Source organism: Ursus maritimus, unplaced genomic scaffold, assembly GCF_017311325.1.
Source record: "Ursus maritimus isolate PB19 unplaced genomic scaffold, ASM1731132v1 scaffold_27, whole genome shotgun sequence".
Classification (NCBI taxonomy): domain Eukaryota; kingdom Metazoa; phylum Chordata; class Mammalia; order Carnivora; family Ursidae; genus Ursus; species Ursus maritimus.
The window spans coordinates 23,362,653-23,390,555 of NW_024425230.1; the positions used below are offsets into that span (position 1 = coordinate 23,362,653).

General features: G+C 49.1%; 1 protein-coding gene and 1 pseudogene across 1 annotated transcript in view; one reads left to right on the forward strand and one right to left on the reverse strand.

Annotated features, from left to right (window-relative positions):
* Positions 1-4,699: 4,699 nt before the first annotated feature.
* On the reverse strand, positions 4,700-5,933 carry LOC103660286 (annotated as a pseudogene).
* A 6,770-nt stretch (positions 5,934-12,703) lies between these two features.
* Positions 12,704-27,903, forward strand: part of ADAMTSL3 (ADAMTS like 3) — a 333,594-nt gene continuing 318,394 nt past the window's right edge. The window contains exons 1-2 of the mRNA XM_040642874.1: positions 12,704-12,778; positions 14,229-14,329. Of these exons, the coding sequence (XP_040498808.1) occupies positions 14,261-14,329 (69 nt within the window). The 5' untranslated portion in view covers positions 12,704-12,778; positions 14,229-14,260. The remainder of the gene's footprint in view (positions 12,779-14,228; positions 14,330-27,903) is intronic.

A 27,903-nucleotide genomic window follows, 5' to 3' on the forward strand; every position in this document is an offset into this window, starting at 1 on the left:
GTGCGATAGAGAATACAGAATATAGAATTTAGGTCTTGGTGGTGATAGTGGGTAGAATAATGGTCACCAGAAGATATGTCCTAGTCTTAACCCCCTAGAACCTGAGAACATGACCTTACTTGGAAATAGGGTCTTTATAGATGCAATTAAGGATCTTAAGATCCTGGATTGAGGAGGGGGGCCCTGAATCTAGTAATTGGTTCCTTATAAGAAAAAGGAGAGGGACACTTGTCACAAGACAGACACAGGGGGGAGGTCATGCGAAGATCACATGGAGACAGAGGCAGAGATGGGAGGGACGCAGCCCGCAGTCGAGGAAGACCCCTAGCCACCAGAAGCGGGAAGAGGCGAGGAAGAATTCTCCCCCAGGGCCACGGGCGGGAGTGCAGACTTGGCAACACCTTGATTTCCAACGTCTGCCTCCAGAACAGTGAGAGAACACAACCGTGTTGTTTTAAGCCACCCACTTGTGGTAATTCGTTACAGCAGCCCCGGGAAGCTAATGGAGTGGCCTTGGAGTTAATTCAATTCTTGCACTGTTCTAACTCACATCAGAGTCCTCTAGGGGAAAATCTACCCTGTCCGTGAGGATATTACAGTAATGGCCTCATGAAGACGGGAAGTGGTGTTCTGTGACTGACTGAGCCCAAGAGACCAACAGAAGAAACCCCCCAGGAATGCCGGGGTTCGGGCTGGTGGCAGATCCTTCTTCTCCGCTTTGGGATTTCTTCCACATAGAAGCAGCTCTATTAGCGTGACTTTCCTTCCCTCTCTACGTCCTCTAGTTCCCGAGCCCTGGGTCCAGAGGGAACCAGAATCGGAGGGCGAGTTTGGGAACAGGACCCGAGGGCCGGGCAGACACCAGCTACGCCCCTCCCTTGCCCTTCGCAGGAGCAGCTCACATGCAGAGCGCACGCAGGGGTCAGTCCCCGGAGATGTGCTCTGCCCACGCGCTCCTCTGCCGTCTTACTGCTCAAGGTTTGGGCAGAGAAACAGGTGCTCTTCACTGCACACCTGCACACCCCCATTTACCGTATTTCTTATTTCTAGCTTTAAGCTAGCTGATGTTTATCATTCTACCGTTCTGTCCTATTTCGGTCTACAAATTTATTCAGTTGATAAGGATGCATTTATCATTGAGGCACGAAGCCACAAGAATGGTGAGAGATGAAGGCGCACAGAGGACACGAGGCTGCCTCACTCTTGGCTCTCCCGGGGCATCTGCGACTCGGGAAATGACCCTTCTCCCAGGCCCTGTGACTCTTGAGGTTTCAAAGATGGAGGGGTTAGTGCTTCCCTAGAACTTTTGCTGGGAAGATGACTCATCTTGTTTACCTTAAACTAATATTTTTAAAACCATGGTCTCTGGTTTACCTAGCCAAGCAGAAGCTAGAGGAGGAGGCTGGCAAGAGGCAGCCAGGAGGGTACCACACAGGGGAGACCCCCCCCCACCCGGCACACATGGGGACTGACCTTGTAAATGTCCCAGGCCAGACGAGGTGAAGAATCAGGTGATGCTGAATCTCCCACAAGACACCCGTGGAGAAAGCCGGCGGATAGCATCCTTAGCCTGGCTCCTGGCACTGGGTTGACACCAGTCCGCTTCTAATCAACTGTTGGAAAGAAAACTGGGTTGTGTGCTTGTGCCTTGAGGCTCCCCATCAGCGGGGTTTCACACCCAGAAGTGTGTTGGACAAAGTGCATCCAGCCTTCTCCAGGCTGCGCTCTCTCTCTCCCAAAACCCTGGTCACCCCAGCAACCTCTCCCCTCATCTTCTCCTTATCTCTCCAACTCTGCACGCTGCTCTCCTTTGCCCTCCTCCTGGATCCTTTCTTCTCCTGGTCACTGCATGTAATTTATTAGTAGAAATTCTGATTCAGCCCAGGAGAAGTCTCCCAGCTGATTGAGCAGGGAAAGAATCAGTCCACCTTTTTTTTTTAAGATTTTATTTATTTATTTATTTGAGAGAGAAAGAGAGAGAGAGCATGTGACAGAGAGAGTGAGTGAGAGAGAGAGCGAGCACATGAGCAGGGGGGAGGAGCAGAGGGAGAAGCAGATTCCCAATGAGCAGGGAACCCGACTGGATCCTGGGATCCCGGGACCTTGGGATCATGACCTGAGCCGAAGGCAGATGCTTAACCAACTGCACCACCCAGGCGCCCCAGAATCAGTCTACCTTTAAAGGCAGAGGGGTAAAGCAATATTGCCAACCTGCATCATTACTGTTTCCTTTCGGGCTTGTCACCCCATTTGTTTCCCTAGCGGTCTCCTTGCCCTCCTGGCAGAGCCGAGGGAAGACACCGATGGCAGCGCATCTCTTCCCGCGTCACGAGAGCCCTTGTTGGCAAAGCGATGGCTACCGTCCTATCTTCTCAAGCCTCTGCACCTCAGCCATGGGGATGATTTTCTCCCCGGTTTCCGGCACTAATGTAGACTGTTACATCACATCCGTTTAGTGGGTATGGTTAGATGGTTTGAGTAAAAAATCTGAGCACCAATCATCTTCTTGGATCAGAAGTCTCTACCTGACCTGAAATTTCATGTCAATACCAGTGTGGTGGTTGTTTTTAAATTTTCTTTTCCAGTTTCTTTATTTATGCTTCGCAGAACACAGGACACTGCGTTCTCAGTTTTCCTGACTACATACATGGATTTAGGAATATTTGTTTCATGCAGTCTTTTGGTTTCTTTCTTGGTTTTCAAAAACAACAATAAAAATACACTGCTCTGGCACGTATTTAATGAAATAGCATTTAGCAATTACATGGGGAATGCCGAGTAAGTCCCAGTCTTGCTTTGATGGTAAACCAGGGACCCAGGCTAGGATTGAATGTCGTACTTGCCTTGGAGGACTCGGGGGCTTCTGGGTGTGTCTTCCAGGCTGACGCTTACAACGGCAGAGCAAAAGAACAGAGTTGAGAAAACACGTTTCAAGCCTGAGCTTCTGAGCCATGTGAGCGAATGCTGAAGACAAAGGCAGAAATCAAAAACCAGCTCAAAATAATTGCTTCTTGGTTTTGTTTTCTGAGAAAAAGAAGTTAACTTTTGGTATTTGCACTGTTTCCGGGAATCATAACAGCTTACATGCACGTTAGAGAATATTTAAAAATTCCTTTCCTGATAAACAGACATACGATAGACGGTGGATGGATAGATAGCTGTTTTCATGGACACCATCAGCTTCTGCGCCTTCAAGGATTAACCGTATGCTGACGAGGGACAGAGCTGCCTCTCCAGAGCAGGGGGTCCTCCTGATTCTAGACCCACAGGCATTTCCAGCTCAAACCGTTCCAGGCGAAGCCACCGTCTCCATGCTGCCCCTTCTCACCCAACATGCTCCTCTTCCTTGTATGTCCTTTGCATCAGTGAACGACACACGGTCCATGTCAAAAATCAGGGAGCAAACCCCGACTCTCCTCTCCCTGGTACCTACCTTTTACGTAATTCACCAAGCCTCATCAACCCTATCTCTCTAACAACTCTCAAATCCATCAATTTCCTCCTATGTCCATGACCGCTTGTGCCAGGATATGCTAGCAGGACTCTCGCTTGGGTTATTAAACATACAGTCAGGGTAATCATTCCAATCTTATCATGCCATTGCTCTGCCAGATATTATATTAAGCAAGCCCTTGAGCTTAGGGTCAAGTACAAAACCCCATAGCATGGCTTGTGTGCCTTTCACAAACTTGACCCCCGCCTACTTTTCTGTCCATTTCACTCGAGCCAACCCCCTTTTCACTTTGTGCGCCAAATGTATTCGTCTGCGTAGACTGGTTTATGCTACAGTAACAAATAACTAAAAAACATCAGAGGTTCGACTGATAAAGGTAATTGCTTGTTCATATAAATTCCGGGGTAGGTTGGATGACTCCCCAAGCCGGCTGTCCTTCTTGGGTCAGCAATCCAGGACCCTTTGACTTGTGGCTCTGCCATGCCAGTGCACAATGTCTGCGCATTGGGCACAGCTGCCCAAGGGGAAGAAAGGGGCTGGAGAAGCCACGGGAGCTTTCCACTGCCTCGACTAGGAAGAGATACACAGCAATTCCACTCTTATTTCATTGGCTAGAATCAGTCACATGGCCCTGCAAGAAGGCTGGGAATTGCAGCCTCCAAGAAGGAGGCACATGAGAAGGGATTTGGCGAATGCGCAGCATTTTCTCTGCCACACCAAACATTGAAAAAGCACGTGGTTGTTGAATTGGAACTTTCATCTTTGGGCCTTTGCACGTTTTCCTTTTTGTCTGGAATTCTTACTTCACACCCAAACCTTCTCATGAATAATTCCTGCCCAGAACTATTTTTTGTGGAGGAATGCAGGGGAATGCCAGGCTAGAAGCTCTTTCTCAGGATTCTGAGAGCTGGAACAGTATTCTAGAAGCTGGCTTTTAACTGGCATCCTTGAAATGTGAGATAAATTACGTCCCTTTAAATTTGAATTTCAAATCAAATAAAAATTTTATATAGATTTTCATATCTCCCTGTGTGATAAAAAGAAGTTGTGTTTAGATGGTTGGTTCTAAGTCAATAAGCATCCGTCTCTCTAGTTCTGGATCTGATGTGATATCCAACCCACTTCATGGCTGATACCACTGAGAACATATTGGAAAAGACAAATGAGATGAACAAGTAACAGAAATAACAGATGAACTATTTCTTAATTCTCTCTCCTTTTTTTTTTTTTTTTTTTTTTTTTTTTTAGAGAGGGAGAAAGAATGCAAGTGGTGGAGGGGGAGCAGAGGGAGGGGGACAGAAAGAATCTAAAGCAGGCTCAACACCCAGCCCAACACAAGTCTCGATCCCACAACCCTGAGATCATGACCTGAGCTGAAATCAAGAGTCGGACACTTAACCGACTGAGTCACCCAGGCTCCCCCTTAATTGTTTTTACTGTAATAAAGTTGTTGACAATGTATTAATTATCTGTTATTATGTAACAAAGTATCACACACCTGGTGGCTAAAACAACACACGTTCAGACATTGAGTATCTTGCAGCTTCTGTGTTTCAGAAATCCAGGCAGGGCTAACCTGGATCCTCTGTTTCAGGGTCTTTCACAAGACTGCAGTTAAAGTGTCAGCCAGGGCTGAGGTCTCATCTGAGGCTTGACTGAGGAAGGATGCATGGCCAAGTTCATGTGCTTGATGGCAGAATTCGGTTTTTTTGCTGGTTGTCTGCTGGAGATCCTTAGTGCCTTGCCACATGGGTCTCTCTATTATTGGCTCCCTTCATCCTATCAAATAAGGGAGAGAGTCTCCTGGCAAGAGGGAAGTTACCATGTTATATAACATAATCAAAGAAGGGCTGTCCCATTGCCTTTGAAAATTCTTTGTGCGTGTGTAGTTTTATGGTTTTATCAACAAAATTATGATGTGTGCACCAGTTGTCTATTCATTTTCTTTGCTGCACAGCCTGGCATTGGGCTTGCTGACTCTGATGGCCAGCTGGGGTGCTCTTTCCACTGTGGTTCTGTGGTTCTTGGAGGAGACATTGTGAGCAATCTTTGCCCGGTAAGATTTGTTGCACAGCAGCAACACTTCAGCTCCTTGATGCTGTGGATTAGGAATTTCCAGAAGCCCCTGGGAAGCATGTGCTCTGTTTCCTTGTTGCTCCTGTAATCAGTGCTGGGCATTAAGATCTGACCCTTGAATCTTGTATGTACCCTATTGTCAATGCCTTTGGGTTTCTGCCAGTTGTGCTTAATTTTGACATAGGGGTCTGACTGGTGCTGGCTTAACTTCTTGGTCCTCTTTTTAATGATCATGGGCTTCAACAGAGGTCTGAGGGTGGCCAGGATGCCAAGAGGGAATGGCTGCCACCTCTGCAGGCAGCACCGAGGAAGCACCTTTGTCATATTTTATTGCTAGAAGTAAGTCACAGATCCTGTCCACACTCAAGGAGAGGGGATTACACAGTGGTGCGAGTACCAGGAGACAGCGATCACTGGGGGGCCCCATTAGGATATGTCCACTGCAGATACTCTACAATGTTCCCTCAATTCCTCATTAGTTTGAAGAGGCATGTGTAACTCACATGTGTGCTAGGTGGTCAGATAGGATTTGTTCTAGAGCATGGGACGGATTTACTTATTCTTTCCTAGATCTGATCCCCACCCCAGCCATTTATATTATTCTAAATAGTATATTCTAAATATACTAAATATTCTAGTAGATTGGTTTTCATTGGGGAGTAGCTGATTTTATTTTAAGGAAGAAGATCCTGAGCCTGTACTTAAAAGTTAGCTCTCAACGGAAACATCACTTCTCCTAAGAATCTCTAACACCCCCATGACCGAATTAATTGCCATCCTACCCAATTCTTTTATAGCTCCCTGTTCTAACACTCTGGGAACATTTATCACATCCTATCTCATTGGCTCCTTCAGGGACAGGTAATATCTTATTACACCATTGTGTTCCCAGGACCTAGCCCATGCCTGGCACAAAGTCGATTGTCAGTTAATATACATTGCATTTCACTGCATTGAACTGAACTTTTCTTCGGATCTGAAGCTGGCCAATCGTGGATGGTGGGATCTGAAGGAAATTGGTTCTTCACACTCATCCATAGAACATTTTTGCCTAGGGACGCCTGGGTGGCACAGCGGTTAAGCGTCTGCCTTCGGCTCAGGGCGTGATCCTGGCGTTATGGGATCGGGCCCCACATCAGGCTCCTCTGCTATGAGCCTGCTTCTTCCTCTCCCACTCCCCCTGCTTGTGTTCCCTCTCTCGCTGGCTGTCTCTATCTCTGTCGAATAAATAAATAAAATCTTAAAAAAAAAAAAGAACATTTTTGCCTGGGTCTTGGTAAAGAAGGGATAAAAATGCCTAATAGGGGCACCTGGGTGGCTCAGTTTGTTAAGCATTTGCCTTTGGCTCAGGTCAGGATCTCAGGGTCCTGGGATTGAGCCTTGTGTCGGGCTCTCTGCTCGGCAGGGAGTTTGCTTCTCCCTCTCAAATAAATAAATAAATAAATAAATAAATAAAATCTTTTAAAAAATGCCTAATGTGGGGACCCCTGGGTGGCTTAACCGCTGTGCCACCCAGGCGCCCCTGTTTTCTTTTTCTTAAATCTTAACCCTTTTGTGAGTGAATGATTTCCTAAAACGTAGCATGTACTTCGATCCATCCATGAACAGAGTCTAACGTACAAATGCATTCGATAAATAATCTGGATTCGTGAACACGGACACAGTACCGTGCCAGGATGCAGTGATTTTCTGAGGCCTTCTGAGGGGAATAAAACTGTCCCAGACTATGGTGTTGTTTTTTTGTTTTTGTTTTTACTTCTCTTGTGCCTTTTACAGTTCTTCTGTAGTGACTTTATGTGGCTAGTATCGCTTTGCTTAGCAGGCTTTCTTTTCCTTTCGAATTTACAGCCTCTAAGTTACTCTTGAAAGCCAGAAGAACAAACACGTTGGAACAATGTGCAAACACAGAATCAAAAGCTTGGGTGAGACCCAAGTGTTTGCTCAGACGCAATATGCTTAAATCTGATGTCAGGCGGATGCGCAGAGGCCTTTTCTGTTCTGGTTGGGGTCCGAGCTGCAGAGACTGCTGTGGCTGAGTGGTGGAGGAGCTGCTATATGTAGAGAGTTGCTGTATTATACAAGCAGAGTATAACAACAATTTTGGACATTACACCGGAAAGACCTATTGCCCGCAATGTAGCAGGGAAAGCTGATGCTCGGAGAGGTGAAGCGATTTGCCCAGAATCCCCCAATTTGTGGCCAATCCTGGACCGAAATGGTGGGTTTCCTGACGAGAGCTCCAGGGTTCCCCTCTCACCTTGTGCCTCTGAAGGGAAGATGAGGGTTGTCAGGGGCCGAGTGGAACGGTTCAAAGTTACTAGCAAATCCGTTCTTCCCGGGGCATCTGTGTTTTGTTCCCGATCCGCAGTAGAGTCTATCTGGACATATGTGTGTGTGTGTGTGTGTGTGTGTGTGTGTGTGTGCGCGCACGCGAGATTATCAGAGTATAAGATCACACAAATCCGAGCCAGGTCAGCACCCTCCTAGTCCTAGAGGCCACGTGGGAACCAGCCTTGGTTTGAGGCATGGAAGGTCACCAGATCCCAGTTCTGTTTGTTTCCAACACTCTAGGGGACGCTAACCCTCCTTAGCCCACCCCTAAGGATTTGAAACTTTCTAGAAAAAGTCTGTCCAACACCACCCTCCCGACAGAGATTCCGATTGGCTCAGAGCCCCAGAGCCGCAGTAATCCTAATTCCTAAGCTCCTGACTTGAAAGCATGCATCTGGCCCTCAGAGAAGTCATGAGATCACCCATCTGGCCCCCCGAGGTGCTCTCTGGGGATCTCAGGGCGGGATGAGAGGAGAAGCCAAGAGCGAGGGTACGCCACAGCCCAGAGCGCCTCACCGCACAGAACCGGCTCCTGTCACCCCTCTTCCCAAGGGCTCTTTTTGCTGAGGAAGCAGGAGACTTGAACACATTTTATAAAACAAATTTCTGTTCCAAAGAAGGACTCCACCCCGGACAGGCAGAAAACTGTAAACACTGGCTGAGCGTGTTTCCCATATGGGGCTAAGGAGACCTGAAGCACCGCGTGAAGTCGGTGCTGTCGGTGTGGACGCTCTGTCCAGACCCCCAGCGTCGGCAGGTGCACCCGTCCCCCTGCTGAGGAGAGCATGGCTGCCAAGGGCTCAAGCCTGAGAGCTTCTCTGGAGCACTGCCTTTGGTTTACGGGAGTAGCCGGGGAGGTCACGCCACCATCCAACTCTAGAGGAGGCGAGGATGGACTGGCACGTGGATGTTGCCTTAAGACTGGGCAAGTGTGTGGCGAATCTTCTGCTCCAGGGACACTAAGGATCAAGCAAAAGGGAGACCGCCCCTGGGCCTCAGGCTTGCTCTGCTCTCCCCCCTTTCCTGTCCTGCTCTCTACTCCCTTACAGTTTTCTTTTTTCTGGAAGACCACCCTCTTGACAATCTCACAGCCCTAACACACCGTGCTCACCTGGCAGTCCCGGCCTCTTATCTCCTGAGGGCTTTGGCTGAGAGCGTATGCTTTGTTCCTATTGTAGTCAACTGCAACTTCTATAGGATTCGCCCCCAAATATTTCTCTCCAAGCCTCCAATGTCATCTTCTCGGGCGTGCTTCTCACACCCATCTCACAGGTCCTGCGAGCAGAGAGAACAAAACTGTATCAAGAACAAATTCAGGCTGATGCCCGGAAGGGATGTCTTCTCTCTCTTAGGGTAAAACACACACCTACTCCCACACCAGCGTCACCCATAGTAAGTTCCCTGGTCCTCTGTGCACGCCTCCCACACAAATGTAGCGTTGTTGTGCTTGTCTGCCTGTCTGGTGGGGGTTAGTAGGCCATGCTGGGAGTAGAGGTGGGGATCCCTAAAACTCTTCCAGGGAAGAAGCAGATCTTGTGCCTGGTAAAGGAAACAGGAACTCAAGAAGATGGATCCTCGGGAAGAAGTGGAACTCAGTTTCTTAGAACTCTCAGGGTTGACGACACTGCCCTTGTCCTCAGGCGGTAGGGATTCTATTGGGAGGAAGGGGCAGTCTAGGGCCAGAACCCTCAGAGATAGATTGGGTGGCCCACTGCACCCAGTGGCCCAATCCAACAGATTGGCTTTTTGGGGGTACGTTCTCTTCTGTTCTTCCCACTCCCCAATCTTCTCCCACCTCTTCAGCAATGTCTTGTTGAAACATTTTGGCCAGATCTGAGTGGAGGGGGTGCAGGGCAGAGGGGAGAGTGGGTGGGTGACTGAGGGAAAGTTTTGGGTCTACACTTGGGCAGAGTGGTAGGAGAGTCCTAATGGGGGTAGTTAGCTGGGAACCTGGGCACAGGGCCTGCGAGGTCCAGCCAGCCCTCCCTAAGTGGAGTCTGCCCTTCCTGGCTAACTCACAGTGCCTTCGTTACAAAGGGGATCGCTTGATCTGCTGGAGGAACAGGAAGGAACTGCCCTCGGTGCTGGCGATGCCTGCTCTTCTCCTTTTCACTGCCCACCCACTGTTTCTTGAGGGGCTGGCCCGACAGGAGATGTAGCCCATGGGAGAGCGCGCCTCAGCCCGGCCTCCATACGTGATGCAGGGCGCCCCCTGGAGCCTGGCTCAGGAATCAAGAGTGCCCGGGGCAATGAGACAGGAAGTCCCGCTGAGGCACTTCTACCTGGAGCAGAGCACCTCCAGTGTTGCCAGCACACCTTCTGCTCCACAGGCACTCTCGGTGCTTTCCCGAACTGCAGGCACGGGCAGCTCAGTTCACCCCAGCTGCACGGACATAATGTCTCTTTGAATTCTCCATTTCATCTTGAATATTCATGTGCTTCTTGCAATAGGCTCCATGAACATCAGGGCTCGTTTTAGACTATGAATGACGTGAGAACTGGCACATTCTCGCTGCTAAGAATGTGTGGTTCAACCCTTCTACATCAGTCTCCTCATTTGCAAAATGGAATAAAAACAATGCCTACCCCATAGGCTGGTGATGACTGACTTAATACGTGCGAGGAGCCTGGAGCAGAGCCTGGTGCCCCTGATGTCCTGAAATGGTGTTGTTATCCCCCTACTGACACCCTGGTGAGAAGCACCAACGCTCGGTCCTCGTTATTTGCATCTCCCATGTTTGTGAATTCACCTAAGATTTATTTTCAGCAAATCAATACTTGCAGTTCATGCTCATTTGGAAAAGGGGCAGAAATTGTGAATCACCTGCTCTCGTGTCCCCAGTGACAGGTGGAAGGTGGAACGGGGGGCCCTACTCTGCCTTCTGGTGTCAGCAGTCACCCTGTAAGCAAGTGTCCTTTTAGGGTCTATGCTGTGCCACTTTTTATGTTTTTGTCTTCTTTGTTGGTCATTTCGCTGTTTAAAAGGGCCCCCAAAGCAGTGCTGGAGGGCTGGCCAGTGCTCCTAAACAGAGGTTCAGTGCGATGTGTCCTCCAGAGCAAATCCGTGGGCCGGAGATGCTTCATTCGGGCAGGAGTGGTACTGCTGGTGGCCATGGGTTCAGTGTTCATGAATCCATGAGGTATGTTCTAACGAGAACCACAGATAAAATGAGGTTGTATATTGATTGGTTGACAGACGTGACCAGGGGCTGGCAGGGACCTAACTCTGTCTTTCAGAGGTTCGGTATTCACAACATTGTTCCCTTGGCTTCATACGAACAGAACGACGGAGAACCGTAGGTAGGTGCCATCTTGGAGGTTCAGCCCAGCGATCCCTGCCCTGGACTGAGCCATCTCCCCCTGCGCCCTCTGCCCCTGGCACACTGTCCTCTGCTCATCTGACCATGAGAGTCCAGCCGTCTCACATGGAGTGGGGACACAGTCTGACACCAGCCGAATGTAGCAACTACAGAACAGGCCGGAGTGCAGCTTCCGGGATGAACAGCAGAGGAACTTTAGAGAGGAGACCGGCGTCAACCCTGGCTTTGCAACTCACTGTGTGCAAGGTATCTTCCTCTGGGCCTCGGCTTCCTCACTGTGAAATGGAAATAATGATCTTAACCAACGCCACTGAGCCCGATGTGAAGATTAACTGTGCAGGAAGAGCTCAGCACAGTGGCTGGCACACGGGTACCCAAGGAAATGATGCCCGTGGTCACACTTAGGTGGGGCATAAGGCAGCCTTTCTGAGCTTTGTACCCTGGCCCCTGGCTTTATACCTCTGAGATTAGGCCCAAGCCAGGGACAAACACTGCGTCTTAATTCTCTTCACTTCTAGAAGTCCACAAGGAAAGTCATCCCTGTCCCCAGTCTTGACATCCCGTTACCCTTAACCCTCGGCGCGGCACCCCATTGTTTGGGCAGCTCAAACAAGCCCATCTCCCATGAAGTGGCTGCTGGTACCTGGCCTGGAGGGGACCCTACTCGGTCACTCGTGGCCCCTGGCGGTCAGATGTCCACGTGGTGAGCGCGCTCAGGAGTCCGTGGCCGGGCGTGGGTTCTGCGCGGGGGGCGTGGGTTCTGCGCGGGGGGCGGGGGCCCGGGACCGAGGCGGCGCGGGCCGGGACGGGGGTCGCGGACTCCGCTTAGGACCCGACCGGCCGGGGGCGCCTGAGGCCCGCGGGCATGAGCCGGCGGCTGGCGGCTGCGGGCACCCCTCCGTGTGGCCACTGGGCCGGCCTGAGCAGCGCCGGCGCCTGGCCCGGGAGGGGAGGCTGGGGGCTCGGGACGGCGGGAGGCGACGGCAGCCCTCCTCCCGGCTCCGACTGAGGCGGGGCGCCCCGGGCTGGCTCGCGAGGCCGCGGCCGCCTCTCCCCAGCGCGCCTGCCGGCGTCGGCGGTGGCGGCGTCGGCAATCCCGGCTCTTGGCACCACGCCTGGCGGCCGGCCCAGGGCGAGGAGTGGCTTCCAGGAAGCGGGCGGAGGAGCGTTCCAGCCGCGTCTCGCCGTCGCCGAGGCCCCGCGCGCTCGCAGCGGCCCGGGCCCGGCCCCTCACGCGCTCCCCTCGCGCCCCGGCGCCCCCGGCTCGGGCGGAGGGCGGGCGGGCGGCGAGGCGCGCCGTGCACTTGCCGGGCGGTGCAGGTGGCGGCGCGCGCCCTCCGCCGCTGGGCCCCCGCCAGCGCTGCGCTCCGCGCCCGGAGGGGGCGGGAGAGGCGGGGCGGCCCCCGTCCCAGCCCCATTTAACTGCTCGGCGGCGGCAGCGACTGCGGCGCCGCGGGCTGGAGGCCGGCGTCGGGGAACGTCCTGGTCCCGGATTCCGCACGAGGTGTTGACGGCGCCGCTCCCGCCCGCCTCTCCGCCGCGCGCGCCCGGCCCGCGCCGCCCGGGCTGCACGTTCCAGAAGCGTCCACCGCGCAAGGTGGGTGTCGCGAGCTCCGCGCGGGGGGCGAGGGAAGGCTTTCCCCGGGGGTAGTCAGACTCGGGGCAGTGGCCGCCGAGCAGGGTTGGGGGAGGCGGAGCGGGAGGGGGTTACTTCGCGGGTCCAGGGGTCTCCAGGACCGGGGCGCTCACCCCCGCCGCGGCTTGGAGACCTCGGGTCGGCACGCTCCGTGGGCTCCTGGAGCATTCGGGGAGTGACGTGCGGGGCTCTCCGCGGGCGGGGCTCGCTCTTAACTTGTGGGGGAACCCCGGAGAACGGGGGCTTTCGGGGTCGGGCTTCCCAGGCGGAAAACGGACGGACAGCAGCCAGGAGCCGTGAGCGTCGGAAGGGCCGGCCGCCCGGCCGGTGGGTCTCGAGCGCCTAGAGCGCCAGGGGCCGAGGCGACGCGCCCGCGGGAAAAGCGGGCGTAGGGTGCCGGGGGCGCGCGGACGCAGGAGGAGCCACCGGCGGGCAGCAGGCGGCCGGCGGGGTGTGCGGCGGGGCAGCCGGGGCGAGCCGGCGAGGGGGGCGCGCGGTCCCGGGGCCCGGCACCGGCCGCCTCCCTTCGGCCCAGAGTCGCCGCCTCAGGTCGGAAACAGCAGCACATTTGCGGATCGCATTAGGCCAGGCCCTTAATGCTTTCTCCAGATGGAGAGAAGCCACCGACCCGCCCCCGGACACCGGCTCCGCCAAGGCGCCCGCGAGGCGAAGCGAGAGGCGAGTGTGACCTCGGCTTTTCCAGTCTCGACTCATACTGATTTCCCTGTAAATTGTCAGGAGAACGCTGCAGAGACCCCCCCGCGGCCCTCCCAGGCTCAGGGGGCCTCTGCTGGTTCACCCTCACCTACTTTTGGGAGGTTGTGTTGGGCGGGCGTTGAGGCTGTGCCCTCTGAACCACCCCGGACTCAGCTCTCAGACCTCTCAGGCTGCAGGTCTGGGGTTCGGACAGCACACGGTGTCATCTGCTGGGGAAAGCCTTGAACTTTCAGAAGACCTGCGTTCCAGTCGTACAACAGTCACCATGCTGTGTGACCTTAGGCAGGTCCCTTCCAGTCTCTGGGCTGGCTTAGTTGGTCTTAGATTCATTTTTGCCTGAAGTCGAAGAAGCTGGCAGGTGCCCTAAGCCTTGGCTCCGTGCTGACTTCCTGAGTCAGATGCCAGTAGCCACACCCTGCTGCTGACACATGAGCTGGAAAGCGGCTGGTGCAGAGATGTCTCAGCTTCTGAAGGGCTAGAGGTGTGGGTTGCACATGGGAGTCAGGTCCAGCTGCCCTGCTGACCTTGATGTGGGCCCATCTGTACCCTTGGTACAGCTCCACCTTGGACCTACACAAACCTTTGCAAGACGTTATGGGAGGCTCAGGATCCCTCCCTCTGGTTGGTGTCTTAAGTCATGGTGCTGCCACCGGGGGCAGAGCTGGATGGAAACCAATGTTTTCCTCTTTTGTAGGCTCAGGAGAGATCCCCAGGAAACTGGACCCCATGGCTTCCTGGCAGAGCTCCTGGTGGCTGCTGATACGGACAGTCTTCATGCCCTCTGCCCTCCTGCAGGTAATATTTAGGAAAGAAGTATGGCAGGCATCCCTCTGCTTGCTTACCAGCATTACTCTAGATCGCCAAGAGGTGGTATGATTTGTGTTAACCCTATACCGAAGAGAATCTAATTTTCTCTCTTACCTCCAGCAAACGGTATTTCTGGTTGTCTTAGCTGTAAGAATGATTCAAATTCCTTGGGTCCTCTCTGAGTCCTGAGTAGGGCCTGGGTGCCACTTGAATACCATGTACCAGCAGTGACTTGGGACTGTGGTGGACCCTGTTTTTTCAGTCTAGAATGACTGTCTGCATGTGCCCAGTAGAGGCGAGGCTGCTAGAGGCCAGAACACAATGAATGGGGCAGAGCCTAGGTTCTGGCCTTAGCTCAGCCACTAAATACATATTCTGAGTTTGCTTCTATCAACACATATCACACTATTTTGCAGTCCTTTTTTTAGATTCCTGTCTTTCCCACTAGCCTGAGAAGGCCCACCTCATCTCTTGCATCCTCATTTGCCAACAGGGCAGACTGAAATAAAAGAGTGAAGATAGTATCGCCCAAGAGACTATAGGGAGTGGTGGAGACAGCAGCAAAGTGGATGGCATGTGGTCCATCTAGTTAGAGAAGCCTCTGCTCGCCTCCATCTGACCATCACCCCAAGCCCGGGATTGCCATAGCTTCTAATTTCTCAAGATAGCTGGATCATCCAGGTTTCCTATGAAACCTCCCGGTTTTGAAAGCAGTGGAAGCCAGACAAATGTTTGCAGCCTGGCTTTAGCCAAGCAGTCTGTAGCCTCTGGTCTAAAGGTGCAGAGCACGTTGTAGTGTTGTGCCCCCAGGGCTGGGCTAGCCCAGGACAGCCCCCTGTGGGAATTAGAATAAGGCAACCCCTCTTTTCAGACATAACTTCTTGGGTGTATGGCTTAGTGGGGTGGCCTGTGTACCCTCAGGGTCTAGCCAAGGGCCTGGCCCTTCAGAAGGGCTTTAATGTCTGTTCAATGAGGATGCACACTTGCATAAAGGCTCACACCGTGGGATCGATTCATCAGACTGCCTCTCAGTTCACTTTCTTGGACACAGTGCTTCTGAGCCTCTTCCAGCTCCAGTGCCCCATGACTTCAGTGGCTCATGAGAACTGGTTGTCGAGGTGCGGTTTCTCCCCCGTTATCCCATTTCATTGATGCCACTCCATAAGTACATTTTAACAGATCTCTTTTTGAGAATGGAAGTTAAGTATTTTCAGGGTGGTTTTAGGGTTTCTCTAGTCAGTGGGGTGTAGGGTGGTGGCAGATGGTGGAGACTTGCTTTTCTGTCCCCTCGGCAGATCTGAAACAGGCTTTATTCCTGGTCAGCTGGGGCTGAGGTTTCAAGGCACCACGTTTCATTTTGTCTTCTTGCACCCTATAAAATTTAAATGTGCTTTGAGGCAGTCTGTTGACCTTTGGCCAAGGGCAGTGTTTGCCCAGCTTGAATCACTCAGTGACCTCTTTTGGATTTTTCCATATCTGTGTGCCTCTGGCCGTGTTGTTTCCCTGTTTGGGGCAGTGTGTGCAGGAGATCGTAAACGGAGGTTTCTGACTCCACTATCATCCACACTGCCCACTGCTCGAGTCCCAGCGCACCTCCTTCCTGACCTGCCACGAAAACTTCTCTGCATCAGTTTCGGCCTCTGTAGAGAGGGGATCTACCTCACAGAATTGTTTGGAGAAGTTAATCCGCTGCAAGTGGAAGAAGGGAACAGTCAAAACAAAAACAGTGTCTGGCATGTGACGGGTATGTGATGGACGGAGCTGTCTGCGGCTGTTGCTGCCTGTATGGTGGGTGAGAACTGGAGCCTGCCTGTAGTTTCTGCTGTGGTACTGTAGGGGGCACTCAGGAGGCATCAGCCGAACAGAGAGGATGCTGCACCGGCTAGGAGGGGGTGGGGCCCCATCTTCTCATGGGGAGCTCCTGCAGGTGTGAGTGGGATTGGCTAGGGCAGTCTCCCCATGGGTCATGGGAGAATGTTCTAGTGAAGTGTCGGTCAGTCCTGAGACCCTGCTCATGGGTTGGACATGTGGTTGTCTGTCTAGGGCCTGCCTGGGTTTGATTCAAAACTGCCCCTCTGGGGTGTCTTGGGACTATGGTGTTTGGGCGCCTTGAGATGTCCCTCCGTATCTCCCCTTGCCTTGTGTTCTGCCACTAGGTGGCTGGTAGAGAATTAGTAGACACAAGGCTGAGCCACAGGGAGCAAGGGTGTGCCAACTCATTTAATAAAAACGAGATTTCCTTTAATACACCAGCGACGACTTAACCTCTTGTAGTCACTGACCACAAGTAACTGTGATGGACTGCAGAGCAAAGCATGAGGCCGGCAGTCTTGTGTTTTTCTAACTTGTTCTTGAACATTTCTGGAGAAGCTTGCTGCTTCCCTCCCACTTCTGGTGTCATGGGCCCTGGAAGCTTCCTGCGGCTTCAGATCCTCTCCTTGGGGAGCTGTTCCAGCTCTCCCTTTGCAGCCTCCTTCATGGGGAAACCTCCACTCCGTGGGTGTAAACATGGCTCCAGTCATGGGCTCCAAGCATGCTTCGTCAAATCCACTCCCTTCCTTAGCGAAACCTTGGGCAGATTCACTTTCATTTTTTCATGTAAAAAAAAGTCCAGTCCGGTTTAAAATTTTGATTCCCCACTTTGCTTTCAATCTCCCCTCCCTTCTGTCCCGTGTAGGGTTGACACGTGGCTCCGGGCACATGCCACGCGGTTGTGCTGTGGTCTGTTCTCTTCCCACCTCAACCAGTGGTGAGGATTGGCTCTGGGATACTTCTTCCTTTTAATTATTCTGGGTCCAGCTTTCCTGGCATTGGAAATAGCAGAAGGGAGCAGGGAGAAGAGCAAAGAGTTTTCTACGTAACTGGATGCCTCTCTCTGGCGGTTGCCACTGCACGTCCGGCTCTCGCTGACTCTCGTGCCCGTGGGTGGCAAGTGCGGTTTCTTCAGACGGCTCTGCAGGCCCTCCCTTTCCTGGAGCAGGAGGTCCGGCTCTGCCTGGCATTGCTGCTGGGCTCTTCCTGCCCAGTGCTCAGCTCTGTGGGCTGGGGTACCAGCAAGGTGGTTTAAACCCAGACCCGTAGCATAACATAGAGACTTGCCGAATCACTGCGTTGTACGGCTGAAGCGAATGTGACGTCATGTGTCAACCACACTTCAATCACAAAGACACCCCTGCTCCCTTTGGTGTTGTCCACTCGATCCATAGGAAATGCACGCTTCCCTGCTGTGCAGACAGCGGAGGCATGGGATCCAACATGCTCCCTCCTCTCTCTGGCTGCCAGCTGCCTTCAGTTCCCATGCCCTGCTCCGGGGGACAGATCAGCAGACTGTCTGAGCTGAGGCCAGTCGGTGGGGGTAGGGGGTGGATGGCCGGTCTCTGGGCAGGTTCCCCTGCAGTGCTCTTTTTCCTCCTTAGAGAGGAGGGAGGTGACAGTAGGACTCACCATGCCCCTCCCTAGCGAGCTCTGAGGCAGGTGTCTGCCTGATGTTGGTCATTCTTTTTAGAATGTGAGGCACTTAGCTCCTGTCTGTCACCACTTTGGCCCCTAAGACCAATGTTTTGGCATTGGCAAAGGTCCCGCTGAATATCGTGACACTAAAATTAGACATGTCAGCTCTAGGCTGAGGGCCAGGGCTGGTCTTGGTGGTAGTTGTGGTCTCAGTGATTCGGATTTCAGTGGTTCTGCTCTGAAGTTTTCAGGGTTGCTGTTGGAGGTGGTTCTTGGTGGTTCTGGTCTCAGCGGTTCTCTCTGGCATTGTTTTTGGGCTTGGTGCTATTTTCGGTCTTGATCCATCATTCTGGTTTCCTCAGTTCTGGTATTGGGAGGGGTTCTGGTCTCGGTGGTTCTGGATATTTGGGTGGTTCGGGTCTCGATGGCAGTTTTGTCTGGGTGGCTGTCGTCTCGGTGGAGGCCTTGGTGTTCGTAGTTCTCGTCCTGGTGTTGGCTCTGGCCTCGGCGGTGGTTGTCCCCTTCTGACACCACAAATGTTAATCCTGACCTTTTAGCTTTTACCCCATCCCCTTTATATCAGGAGGCAGAATCTGAGCATGGGTGGTTGTGGTGAGGTGCAGAAATCCCCCACCTCCTCAGAACCACACTCCTGACGCGGGAGAAGGAGGGTGGCAGACTGAGAGGGCAGTCTGGGTTGGTGTCCTCTTGATTGAATTGGGTCGTGCGTGAGCAGTGGTTAGAGAGCCATCAACACTTGTATTCACTGTTCGCAGAGTGAGTTCTATGACACTAGTGAGGTCCTGGTGCAACCACTTCTCTTCTTACTCTCCTGTGCATGAACTCACATCTTAAGAACTCCCCAGCCAAGCTCTGTGGCGCTGTTCCTGCTGGTCCCCATCTAGATAAGAGGTTTCAGAGAATGACAGTGAACTGATTGACCTCCTTGCCACAGCTTGACGTTCTCTGTCTAGCAGCAGTGACTGCTAGTGGGTAGGTTATGCACATAAAAACTTGAAGAAAAGTAGAAGATCTGGATAAATGGAAAGAAAATCAAAATAAAAATTTGGCCTTACTACTCCCACCCAGAAAATAACTATTAGTGTTTTCATGTGTAATCTGCCAGACTTTTCCATGCATAAATATGATAAAAATACGTGTGTTATGTTTTGATAAATGGGGTCATGCTAACGATACGGCTATCCATCATTGTTTTCAGTCACTATATCGTGAATATCTTTCCACGTCAGCACATATATGACTGTGTTTGCATTTGTAATGGCTGTGTTCACTGTACTTATGGATACACTGTGATACCAGAATTTGTTGAAGCACATTGTTTCTTTGTTTGACATTTGGGTGGTTTCCAGGATGGTTCGTTCACCTGTAATGAGCATCTCATGCTCACGTCTTTGCTTACTTATTTGAATATTCCTTAGAATAATTTTTTCCTTAGTTGACTGCTTTGCTACACATTTGATATACCTTGTGGCCCTTTTTCTCTTCGTCCTGTTTTATTCTGGGTAGAGTTCTTCCGGCACTCTGGGTTTTATGCCATAACGGTGCTCCCTGTGTGACCTCACCCTGCACAGTGATTTTGGGTGCAGATTCCAAGCTGTGTGGGACACTCATGAAGAAGCCTGAGCAGAAAGACCTCGGCTTGTCCGGGAGGCAGGATCCACCTTATTACCACGTTGCCCCCCGAGGCCTGTAACTGCAGGATGGAGTCATTGGGCAGATCCCATGAGAATCCAGTGGGAGAACGGAAGGAAGCCCTCTCCTTGCTTGTCGCAGGTGACACCTGACTCCTTTCTCTTTCTGCCTCTCTGACCTTCCCATCTCTGGCTATTTATTTATTTAAAAGATTTTATTTATTTATTTGACAGATAGAGACAGCCAGTGAGAGAGGGAACACAAGCAGGGGGAGTGGGAGAGGAAGAAGCAGGCTCCTAGCGGAGGAGCCTGATGTGGGGCTCGATCCCAGAATGCCGGGATCACGCCCTGAGCCGAAGGCAGACGCTTAACGACTGAGCCACCCTGGCGCCCCCATCTCTGGCTTTTTAAAAAAGCTGCTCAGTTCCGGAGTTCTGTACTTGACCTCTTCTTTCTGTCTCCCTCTGCTCTCCTCAGGCACCTCCCATCATGCCTCTGGTTTCCTCTCCAGAGGCTCCTGAGTGGGACTTACCACCAGGGGACCCAGCTCCCCTAGGGATCCAGCTTTCAAAGGTTCTCTTCCAAGAAGGTTCTACATACACTGAAAAGATAGATATCTTCTATTTTACTTTAACTTCTAAATGTCAACATTGGAAATAAAACACAGTTTTGAACGTCTATTTTGGTTTTTCTTTCTTTTCTTTTCTTTCTTTATTATTATTGTTTGAAACTCAAAAGCCTCTCCAAAATGGAAAAGGCCCGGTATTTCTGACAGCATTCTGTTTGCCTCCTCCTTGAGCTGCACATCAGCATATCCATGAGCTGCTAGCCACCTCCCCTGGGCTACTGGGGGGGAGGGGCTTAAAGACAATACTTCCTAAATGGAAGTCCTCATCCCCCCTGCCCCAACTCTGTCTCAAAGCTTAGATTCTCCATCACCTGGTCATATGAGCCAGAATCCTGGGCTCCCTCTAGATGCATTCTTCTTTGTTGCCTTGCCCTGTACCCATTCTGTCACTAACTTGTATTTGTTCCATCTTGGAATTTGTTTCTTAAATCTGTGGCTGCCCCTCCGCTTCCATGGATACCATATGTTTGAAGAGTAGGGTACATGGCGGCACGGGGTATGAAATCAGGATGAGCAAAGACAGTTTGTGGTTATACTGGACAGGACCTCAACGAGCATGCGACGTAAGTCAGTAATAAAGAGGGGTGCATGGAGTCCTGTGGGTGTTCAGGAGGTGATGGGAGGCCCCAGTGAGATTTGCCTGGACCACTGGTGATGCACTTGAGCTGAGGATACTTGGAAGGCAGCTGGCACTGGTCCAGGCTGGTAATAATGAGACCTTCAACTCCGTTCACAAGAGCGCGTGGGTGGGAGTTAGCCGTAGACAAGAGGGTGACGAGGGAAAACCATTTCAGAACCTGAGGAGATAGATCCTGACAAGGGATTACTGTGGGATTGAGAGAGAGAGGGAAGAAATGAGGATTCCGTCAGGTTTTGAACAAGTTTTAGGGATGCATGACCATGAAAGTTGGTCACAGGGTCCCAAGACCCTGATCTTGTGAAATGGTTGGTGATGTTTGAAGGAGTAGTTTCAGGGCAAGATGTAGGTTACAGAAAGTGAGGCACTGAGAAAGGAAATGTGCGACGCTCTTTGAAAGGGAAGCGGGTCCATTAGCAAGGTTGTTCTGGGCAAAGTGAACATTTCAGTATATATATACTCCACAGGGAAGCATCTAGGAGAAAAGAAAGGATTTTAGATACAAGAGGAAAAAACCAATTATATGTAATTGCTTCGTAACAGAAAAGTGGGCAGTGTTCCCCCACCGCCTTGCTAATAGATCTTAAAGCACCAGAGCTAACATCTTATGGAAACCACATTTCAAGGTTTATGATTGTGATTGCTTGCAGTTTATTTTTACAAAGATGCTAATTTCCATAAATAGCATGGAAGCATAAAGCAATTTCCTCTCCAAGTATTTTATGCAATTACTTTCTGGAATTCGTCAGCACTGAACAGCTCCAGCCAGTGTATGCTATAAATTACTGTGGTCAAATACTCAGAAATGCATTTGTTCTCCAAGCCTTCATTTATAAATATACTAGCCTTTTATTTTGAAAATAATTTAGAAAAAGGAAGAGTACCTATTTTATTAATAAAAACTCATTTGTAGTATGAAAGGACTCTTCAGATTCTCTTCACTTTTTTGAAATTTCCATTGTGTGTTTTTCCTGCTTTAAAAACATAAAACATATTTATTAAAAGATGTGGACTTTGGGGGTCAAAAACTATGTGCAGCTTTAAGACTTTAAATTTATACTATCAAGTTCTCTTTCAGAAAGCTGCTCTCAATATGTACTCTTACTTTGCAATAGTTGGCAATATAAGATTTAAGGAAATCTTAGTATCGAGAGATTCTTAGAAATACTTTTGGGCCATTTCTATTAGTGGTTTTGTGTAAGGTTTCCTTAGGACACTAGAAATAGTATAAGAGATTTTATCTTCCTTTTTTTTTGCCAATTTTTTCTATTGAAAATTTTTTTATTAATTTGTAAGTGTTCTTTATGTATAAAGAATATTAACCTTTGTCCTTTATATGTTGCGAATAATTTTCCCATTTTGTCATGAATATTTTATTTTTATTTATGTTTTGGATACACTGACGTTTACAATTTTCAAGCAGTCTACTTTAGGGAGTTTTTTTTTTTTAAGATTTTATTAATTTATTTGATGGAGAGAGAGAGAGCACAAAGCTAGGGGAGTAGCTGGCAGAGCGAGAGGGAGAAGCAGGCTCCCCACTGAGCAGGAAGCCAGACGTAGGGCTCGATCCCAGGCCTCTGGGATCACGACCTGAGCAGAAGGCAGACACCTAACCGACTGGACCACCCGGGGACCTCTAGGAGTTTCTTAATTTAAGAGCTCGTTGCCTCTGCAAAATGCTTGGAAATAATATCATACCTAGAGAAAATATATGCATATATGTGTCTTCTTCTAGTCTTTTTTAAAAAAGCATTAACATTTTAATTTTAGAATATATTTAGTTAATTCATCTGCTGGTCTCTTCCTGTGCTAATACCATATTTTTAAACAAACTCCTTTACTGTAGCTTTGTAGTGTGTTCAGTAACTATTAAGGCAAGACCTTTCTTCATTATTATAGTTTGGACTAATCCAGAAGGTCTTTCAAATGATTTGGTCAAGTTCCAAGAACAAAAAGCCTGTTGTTTTGAAAGATATTTGGTATAATGGGGGAGTTACCAGGTTCTTTCGCTCAAAACTACACAAAACACACAACAAAAAGAACAAGTTTATCTTCAGTGAAATAAGGAAATGGTACTAGTCCCCCAACACAAACTATGAAGTTGTTGTTGTTGGTTTTTTTTTTTGAGTACCGTCAAACCTTGATGTGAGAGAGGATCCTGAAAGCTGATATGTGTCTCCTTGGATTGTGAGGACAGAGATTTCCCTAAGGGTGACTGTCACAAATTGTGCCTGTCTAATAAACTTTTGGTAAGAACAGTGAAATTTGGGGCCTTGATGGGACTCAAAAGAAGTAGGTATTGTCCCCCAAAGAGGTCTTACTTGACACCAAAAATGGTAAGCAACCCAGAGTTGAAGGGGAAAGTCTTTGACAGTTTTTTTTGTCTAGGTGCTCAAGGTGACCTACAGAGAGAGGCTGCTGAAGGTGAAGGGGAGAAGGTGGGGAGAGGGAGCAGGACTTCCCAGAACGAAGAGCTGTGGGCTACGGGGCTTCCTGTGGACCTCATTGACTTCTGAGTGTTGATAATAAAAGAAAGATGTTGCTCTAGAGACAAGGAAGAGCTTAGTTAGTAAGAGGATGAGCCGGACTCCAAGGCAGAAGTGAAGGGCTGGATTGCTCTAGTTCATCCGGTCTCGTACCTCAGGTCCTTCTTCTGCTGTTCCTCAGCCTTGGCGGACCCCATAAGGAATGACACACAGTGGACTAAGGAACTGGGATCGTGCCAGACAGAATGGGCATTCTACAAGATGAAATAGAAACAAGCAAATAAATGATAATAGAAAAGTGACAAAAGAGGATCCAACATACGTATAGTTAATATCTCTTGAACAAAAACCAAAAAATTCAATGATACAATTAAAGAAAACTTTTCTCACTTTTTTTCCTGAGGTCTTTGTAAATAATGATTCTGTACCTTTTGGGATTGAGTATTCCTGAAGAGAACTCTGTGGCCAGTATGATTTTTTCCCCTTGTATGTGCCTCACTTTGCCACAATATCTACACAATTTCTTCTTTATTCTGACGTCTTATATTCTCATCTGGATGTGATGTGAATGACTTTAATGTAAATCGTTTTTTTCTCTTCATAAGTGTGTGTCGTGTGTTGGGGAAAGGTTTTTTAGTGTGGTCTTCGAATTTGTAATGTTTTTATTTTTTAATTTTTGCCATTCTTTTTCTAAGCTCACTTTTTCTGTTGTCTTAAGTGTTTTCTTTACACTTGTATATTTCCACCTGAGCTTTTTGAAGGAGAGATCAGGTTGTCTATTATTTATCTGTGACTGTTGTTTTGAAAAATTTATCTAATGGTACATGTTCACTGATTACATTTTGTTTATGTGTCTATTTTTATTTTATTTTTTGCTTATGTTTCTATTTTTAAAAATTGTATTGATTGATCTTGGGAGGATTCTGTTCTGATGGGGATTTTTGTTTTGTTTTGTTTTGTTTTTTGTAATCGGGCTCTGCTCCATATGTCTCTCATCCTCCTCGGTTAGGCCAGCAGACGAGCCAGGATATGTTCTTCTCTCGATAATAACAGACATACATGAGAATAGGTCCAAATGCACAAGCATTTTTCTTGTGCTTTCTACTTGAGTCATTTTTGCTAACATCCCATTGGCCAAAGCATCTCACATAGCCAAAGCCATGGTCAGTGGGTAGGGAAGGACCTTTACCTACTGTGAAGCCAGGGCAGTTGTAAGGCCAAGCCCCAAATCACTGGAGTGAACAAATATGCTCCTCCCATAGAGATTATGTGTGTATGTGTGTGTGTTGAGGGGAGGGTGAGGGGTAAGAGTGAATATTTTTAAATAATCTAATCTAATTTAATCAGGCAAACCCAAGCTTTTCTTTTTCCCTTTTAAAAGTTTTTATTTTCACTCCAGTTAGTTAACATACAGTGTTATATTAGTCTCAGGTGTACAATATAGTGATTCAACACTTCCATACATCACCCGGTGCTCATCATGGCAGGTGCCCTCCTTCATCCCCATCCCTATGTCCCCCCTCCCTCTGGTAACCAGCAATTTGTTCTCTATACGTAAGAGTCTGTTTCTTGGTTCCAATCTCTCTCTTTTTCCCCTTTGTTCATTTGTTTTGTTTCTTAAATTCCACATATGAATGAAATCGTACGGTGTTTGTCTTTCTCTGAGTGACTGACTTGCTTAGCATTATACTCTCTAGCTCCATCCATGTCATTGCAAATGGAGAGATTTCATTTTTGTAATGGCTGAGTAATAGTCCAAGGAGAGAGAGAGAGAGAGTGTGTGTGTGTGTGTGTGTGTGTGTGTGAACTTCTTTATCCATTCATTAATCAATGGACACAAAGCCAAGCTTTTCAGTGGAGGCAGTATAGCTTTGAAGAGCATACTTTAATCACGACACTTACACCCTCATCATATACAAATATTAATGAATTGGGAAATTGTAGCAAAGTCTCACTTCAAGGATGTAGAGCCAGGCAGGAAGAAGTATTCATGTTCCTGGAACAAAATTTTCAAGAAACAATGCTTATCATTTCTATGAAGGCTTCCCTGTGATTATTGCTTTTGTACCCATTCCATTCCATTGATCCCATGAAAAAATGGCTGGTTAAAACCTAATAGATTAATTTCATGACCCACAAATGGGCTATATAACAGTTTGAGAAAACACTGCCCTGGTTGATAGACCCCATACTCTGTCTACTTCTGTGTGTATTGATTGTTCTTCTCTGATACTTGGCTGGAGGGAGAGGGTTGATAAATCAATGACACAGCCTCCCAGCACAACTCCCAGACTCTGGCTGGCTGTCACCTTGTGCAGCTCTGGTCTCCTGGGGGCGGTATGTTCCCCTGTTGAGCTGACTGTTGCCAGTGGTGTACATAGAAAGCTATAATTGCCATCACGCTTGGTTATCAGGGCTCTTCAGAGAGATTTAGATGATCATATTCTTTGACTGCCCTGACCTACTAACCCAATGAATCATATTAATGGGATCCCTGTTATTGAATCATCCTTGTGTTCCTGGCATTAACTGTACTTGGCCATGATATATTGTCTTTTTAATATTCAACTGGATTTGGTTGACAAATAGTTTGTTGAGAAGTACTACATTGGTATTCATGAGTAATGTCAGTTAGTACTGTATTTTTTGGGTTTTTATATCAGGATTTTTGTTAACTTCACAAAAACGGGTCGGGGCATTTTCCATCATTTTTTTTTCTTTTCTGGATCAGTTTAAATAGCACAGGAATAACCTGTTCCTTGAAGATTTGAAAGAAGTTGATAGCAAATGGGCACAGACGTTTTTTGGGAGACTCTTCTCTGACAGCCTTTTTTACTTTCTATATGATCATTGGGTTATTCAGGCTTTCTCCTACTTCTTTAATCAGTTTGGGTGATGTACCTTTTTCTAGAAACTTTCCATTTCATAAAAATTAGAAATTTGTAGGACAGAGGAAGGTATTTTGTAATTTTTCAAAATTTTTAAAATTTTGCTCTAATTTCGGATTTATTTTTTCTTCACTGAACAGGGTCTTAAAGTTTTAAGCTTGGAAATACTGAATTCGGAAGTGCTCAATTTCACGAATGTGGCAAGGATGGTTGACATTTTGACATTTTTCTAAATTTCCATGGGTAGCTGACTATAAATTATATTCCCTGGATTAGGGAATGCCTGTTCTGTTCTCCCCTGTCTTTCTTCTGGTCCTTCCCATCTACTGTTAACTCACTCCCCACACTGAGTCCTATCTAGTCCCAGAGGGGAGCAGTCTACCTGTTTTCTTCTTGTCTCCTGCTGATCTTCATCCTCAGGAGCCCACGTTCCCCCCAAGTGCTTGTCCAGCTGTTTTCATAAACAGAGACAGTTCTCTCCTGAGAGGAATAATGGGTCCAGGTGTTGAGTAAAATTGAATTCTTCTTCCCCATTTGCTGATCTTGCCTCCCGGTTTTTTTCCCCCCAACATTATCCATAATGAAATCTTCAACATTTCAGTCCACAAATATTTTAATTACCAAGTTGTGCCAGTTCACACTCCCACGAGGGCCCTGGGAGATTGCCCTTGTCACCATACACTCACCAGCGTTTGATATCACTAGAAACGGTTGTCTGTTTCATAGCAGTTGGGACATCTTAAACTTCATCACCCTTAAATCCAGATGGAAGGGACCACCTTGGTTTCCAGAGCCTGGAATTCTGAGGGTTGGTGTAGCTCATTTAGGGGTACATTTTAACATGTTATAAAATGGATTAACTGTGAGCTTACAATTTGTGGAAGAAAGAGGCCCATCCATGTTAAAATCCAAAAGTAAGGTACCAGTAAATTGGGGGTGTGTGTGGCTAAAATTACCAGCAAAACTTGCTGTTGCTCAGTGGGATCTGGGCTTCCAGGACTCCAGATGAGCCTGGAAAGAAGAAAGCCCTGTCAGAATTTTCTGCTGGGGTGAAGGCAGGGCTTGTGGAGACTGCCTTCTGCTTGTTTGGTTCTGTTTGTTGGCTTGGATGATTGCCCGTTTGCTGGAACTGAAGATTAGAGAAACTGATGGAAAGAAGCCAGCCCAAAGGTGAGGGGCTATGGCTATCCTTCTGGAGGAAGGGTCGCCCATTTGGTGACAATATCTTGTGGTCATACGAAGCTTGGGTTGGGAGGGAAGGGCAGATTGAAGCAGGTCCAATGCCCTGTGGCTACTTAAAGCAAATTTCCTTTCAATGCACACTTTATGTGTAGAACGCAGAGCTTTTTTTCCATGGAGCAGTGGTCATAGGATCCGTGGCCCCTAATACTCCCTCCTCCATGGCCCTCTGATGGGATAAGACCTTCCCAGACCTGGTCAAGGTCTGATGCTTTGCCTCATGCTTCAGGATGGGCTTTGTGGCCTTGCCTCTTGGAGGAAGCCCAGTGGCTTTGAGCTGACCTTCAAACCCTCCTTTCCATCCTTGGGAGGTCCAGCATGTGGCAGGCATCATTGTTCACGGCTTTGGGGGTGGAGCACTTGTGCTGCACACTCTGTAAACACTTTCTGGGATGCATTAGCAGCTTCCATTGTGAGAGCCAGGAAAGCATTCGGTGCACGGAGTAGGGAAGGAACGCGTGGAGTGGCAGGCGGCCATGCTCTGGCGGGTTCTGTTCAGGCCCTGATGTGAGGAGGCTGCTTACCTGGCTGGTGCCCACTGTGTACCTGGCTGCTGACTGCTGTGCTTGGTAGATCCTTAG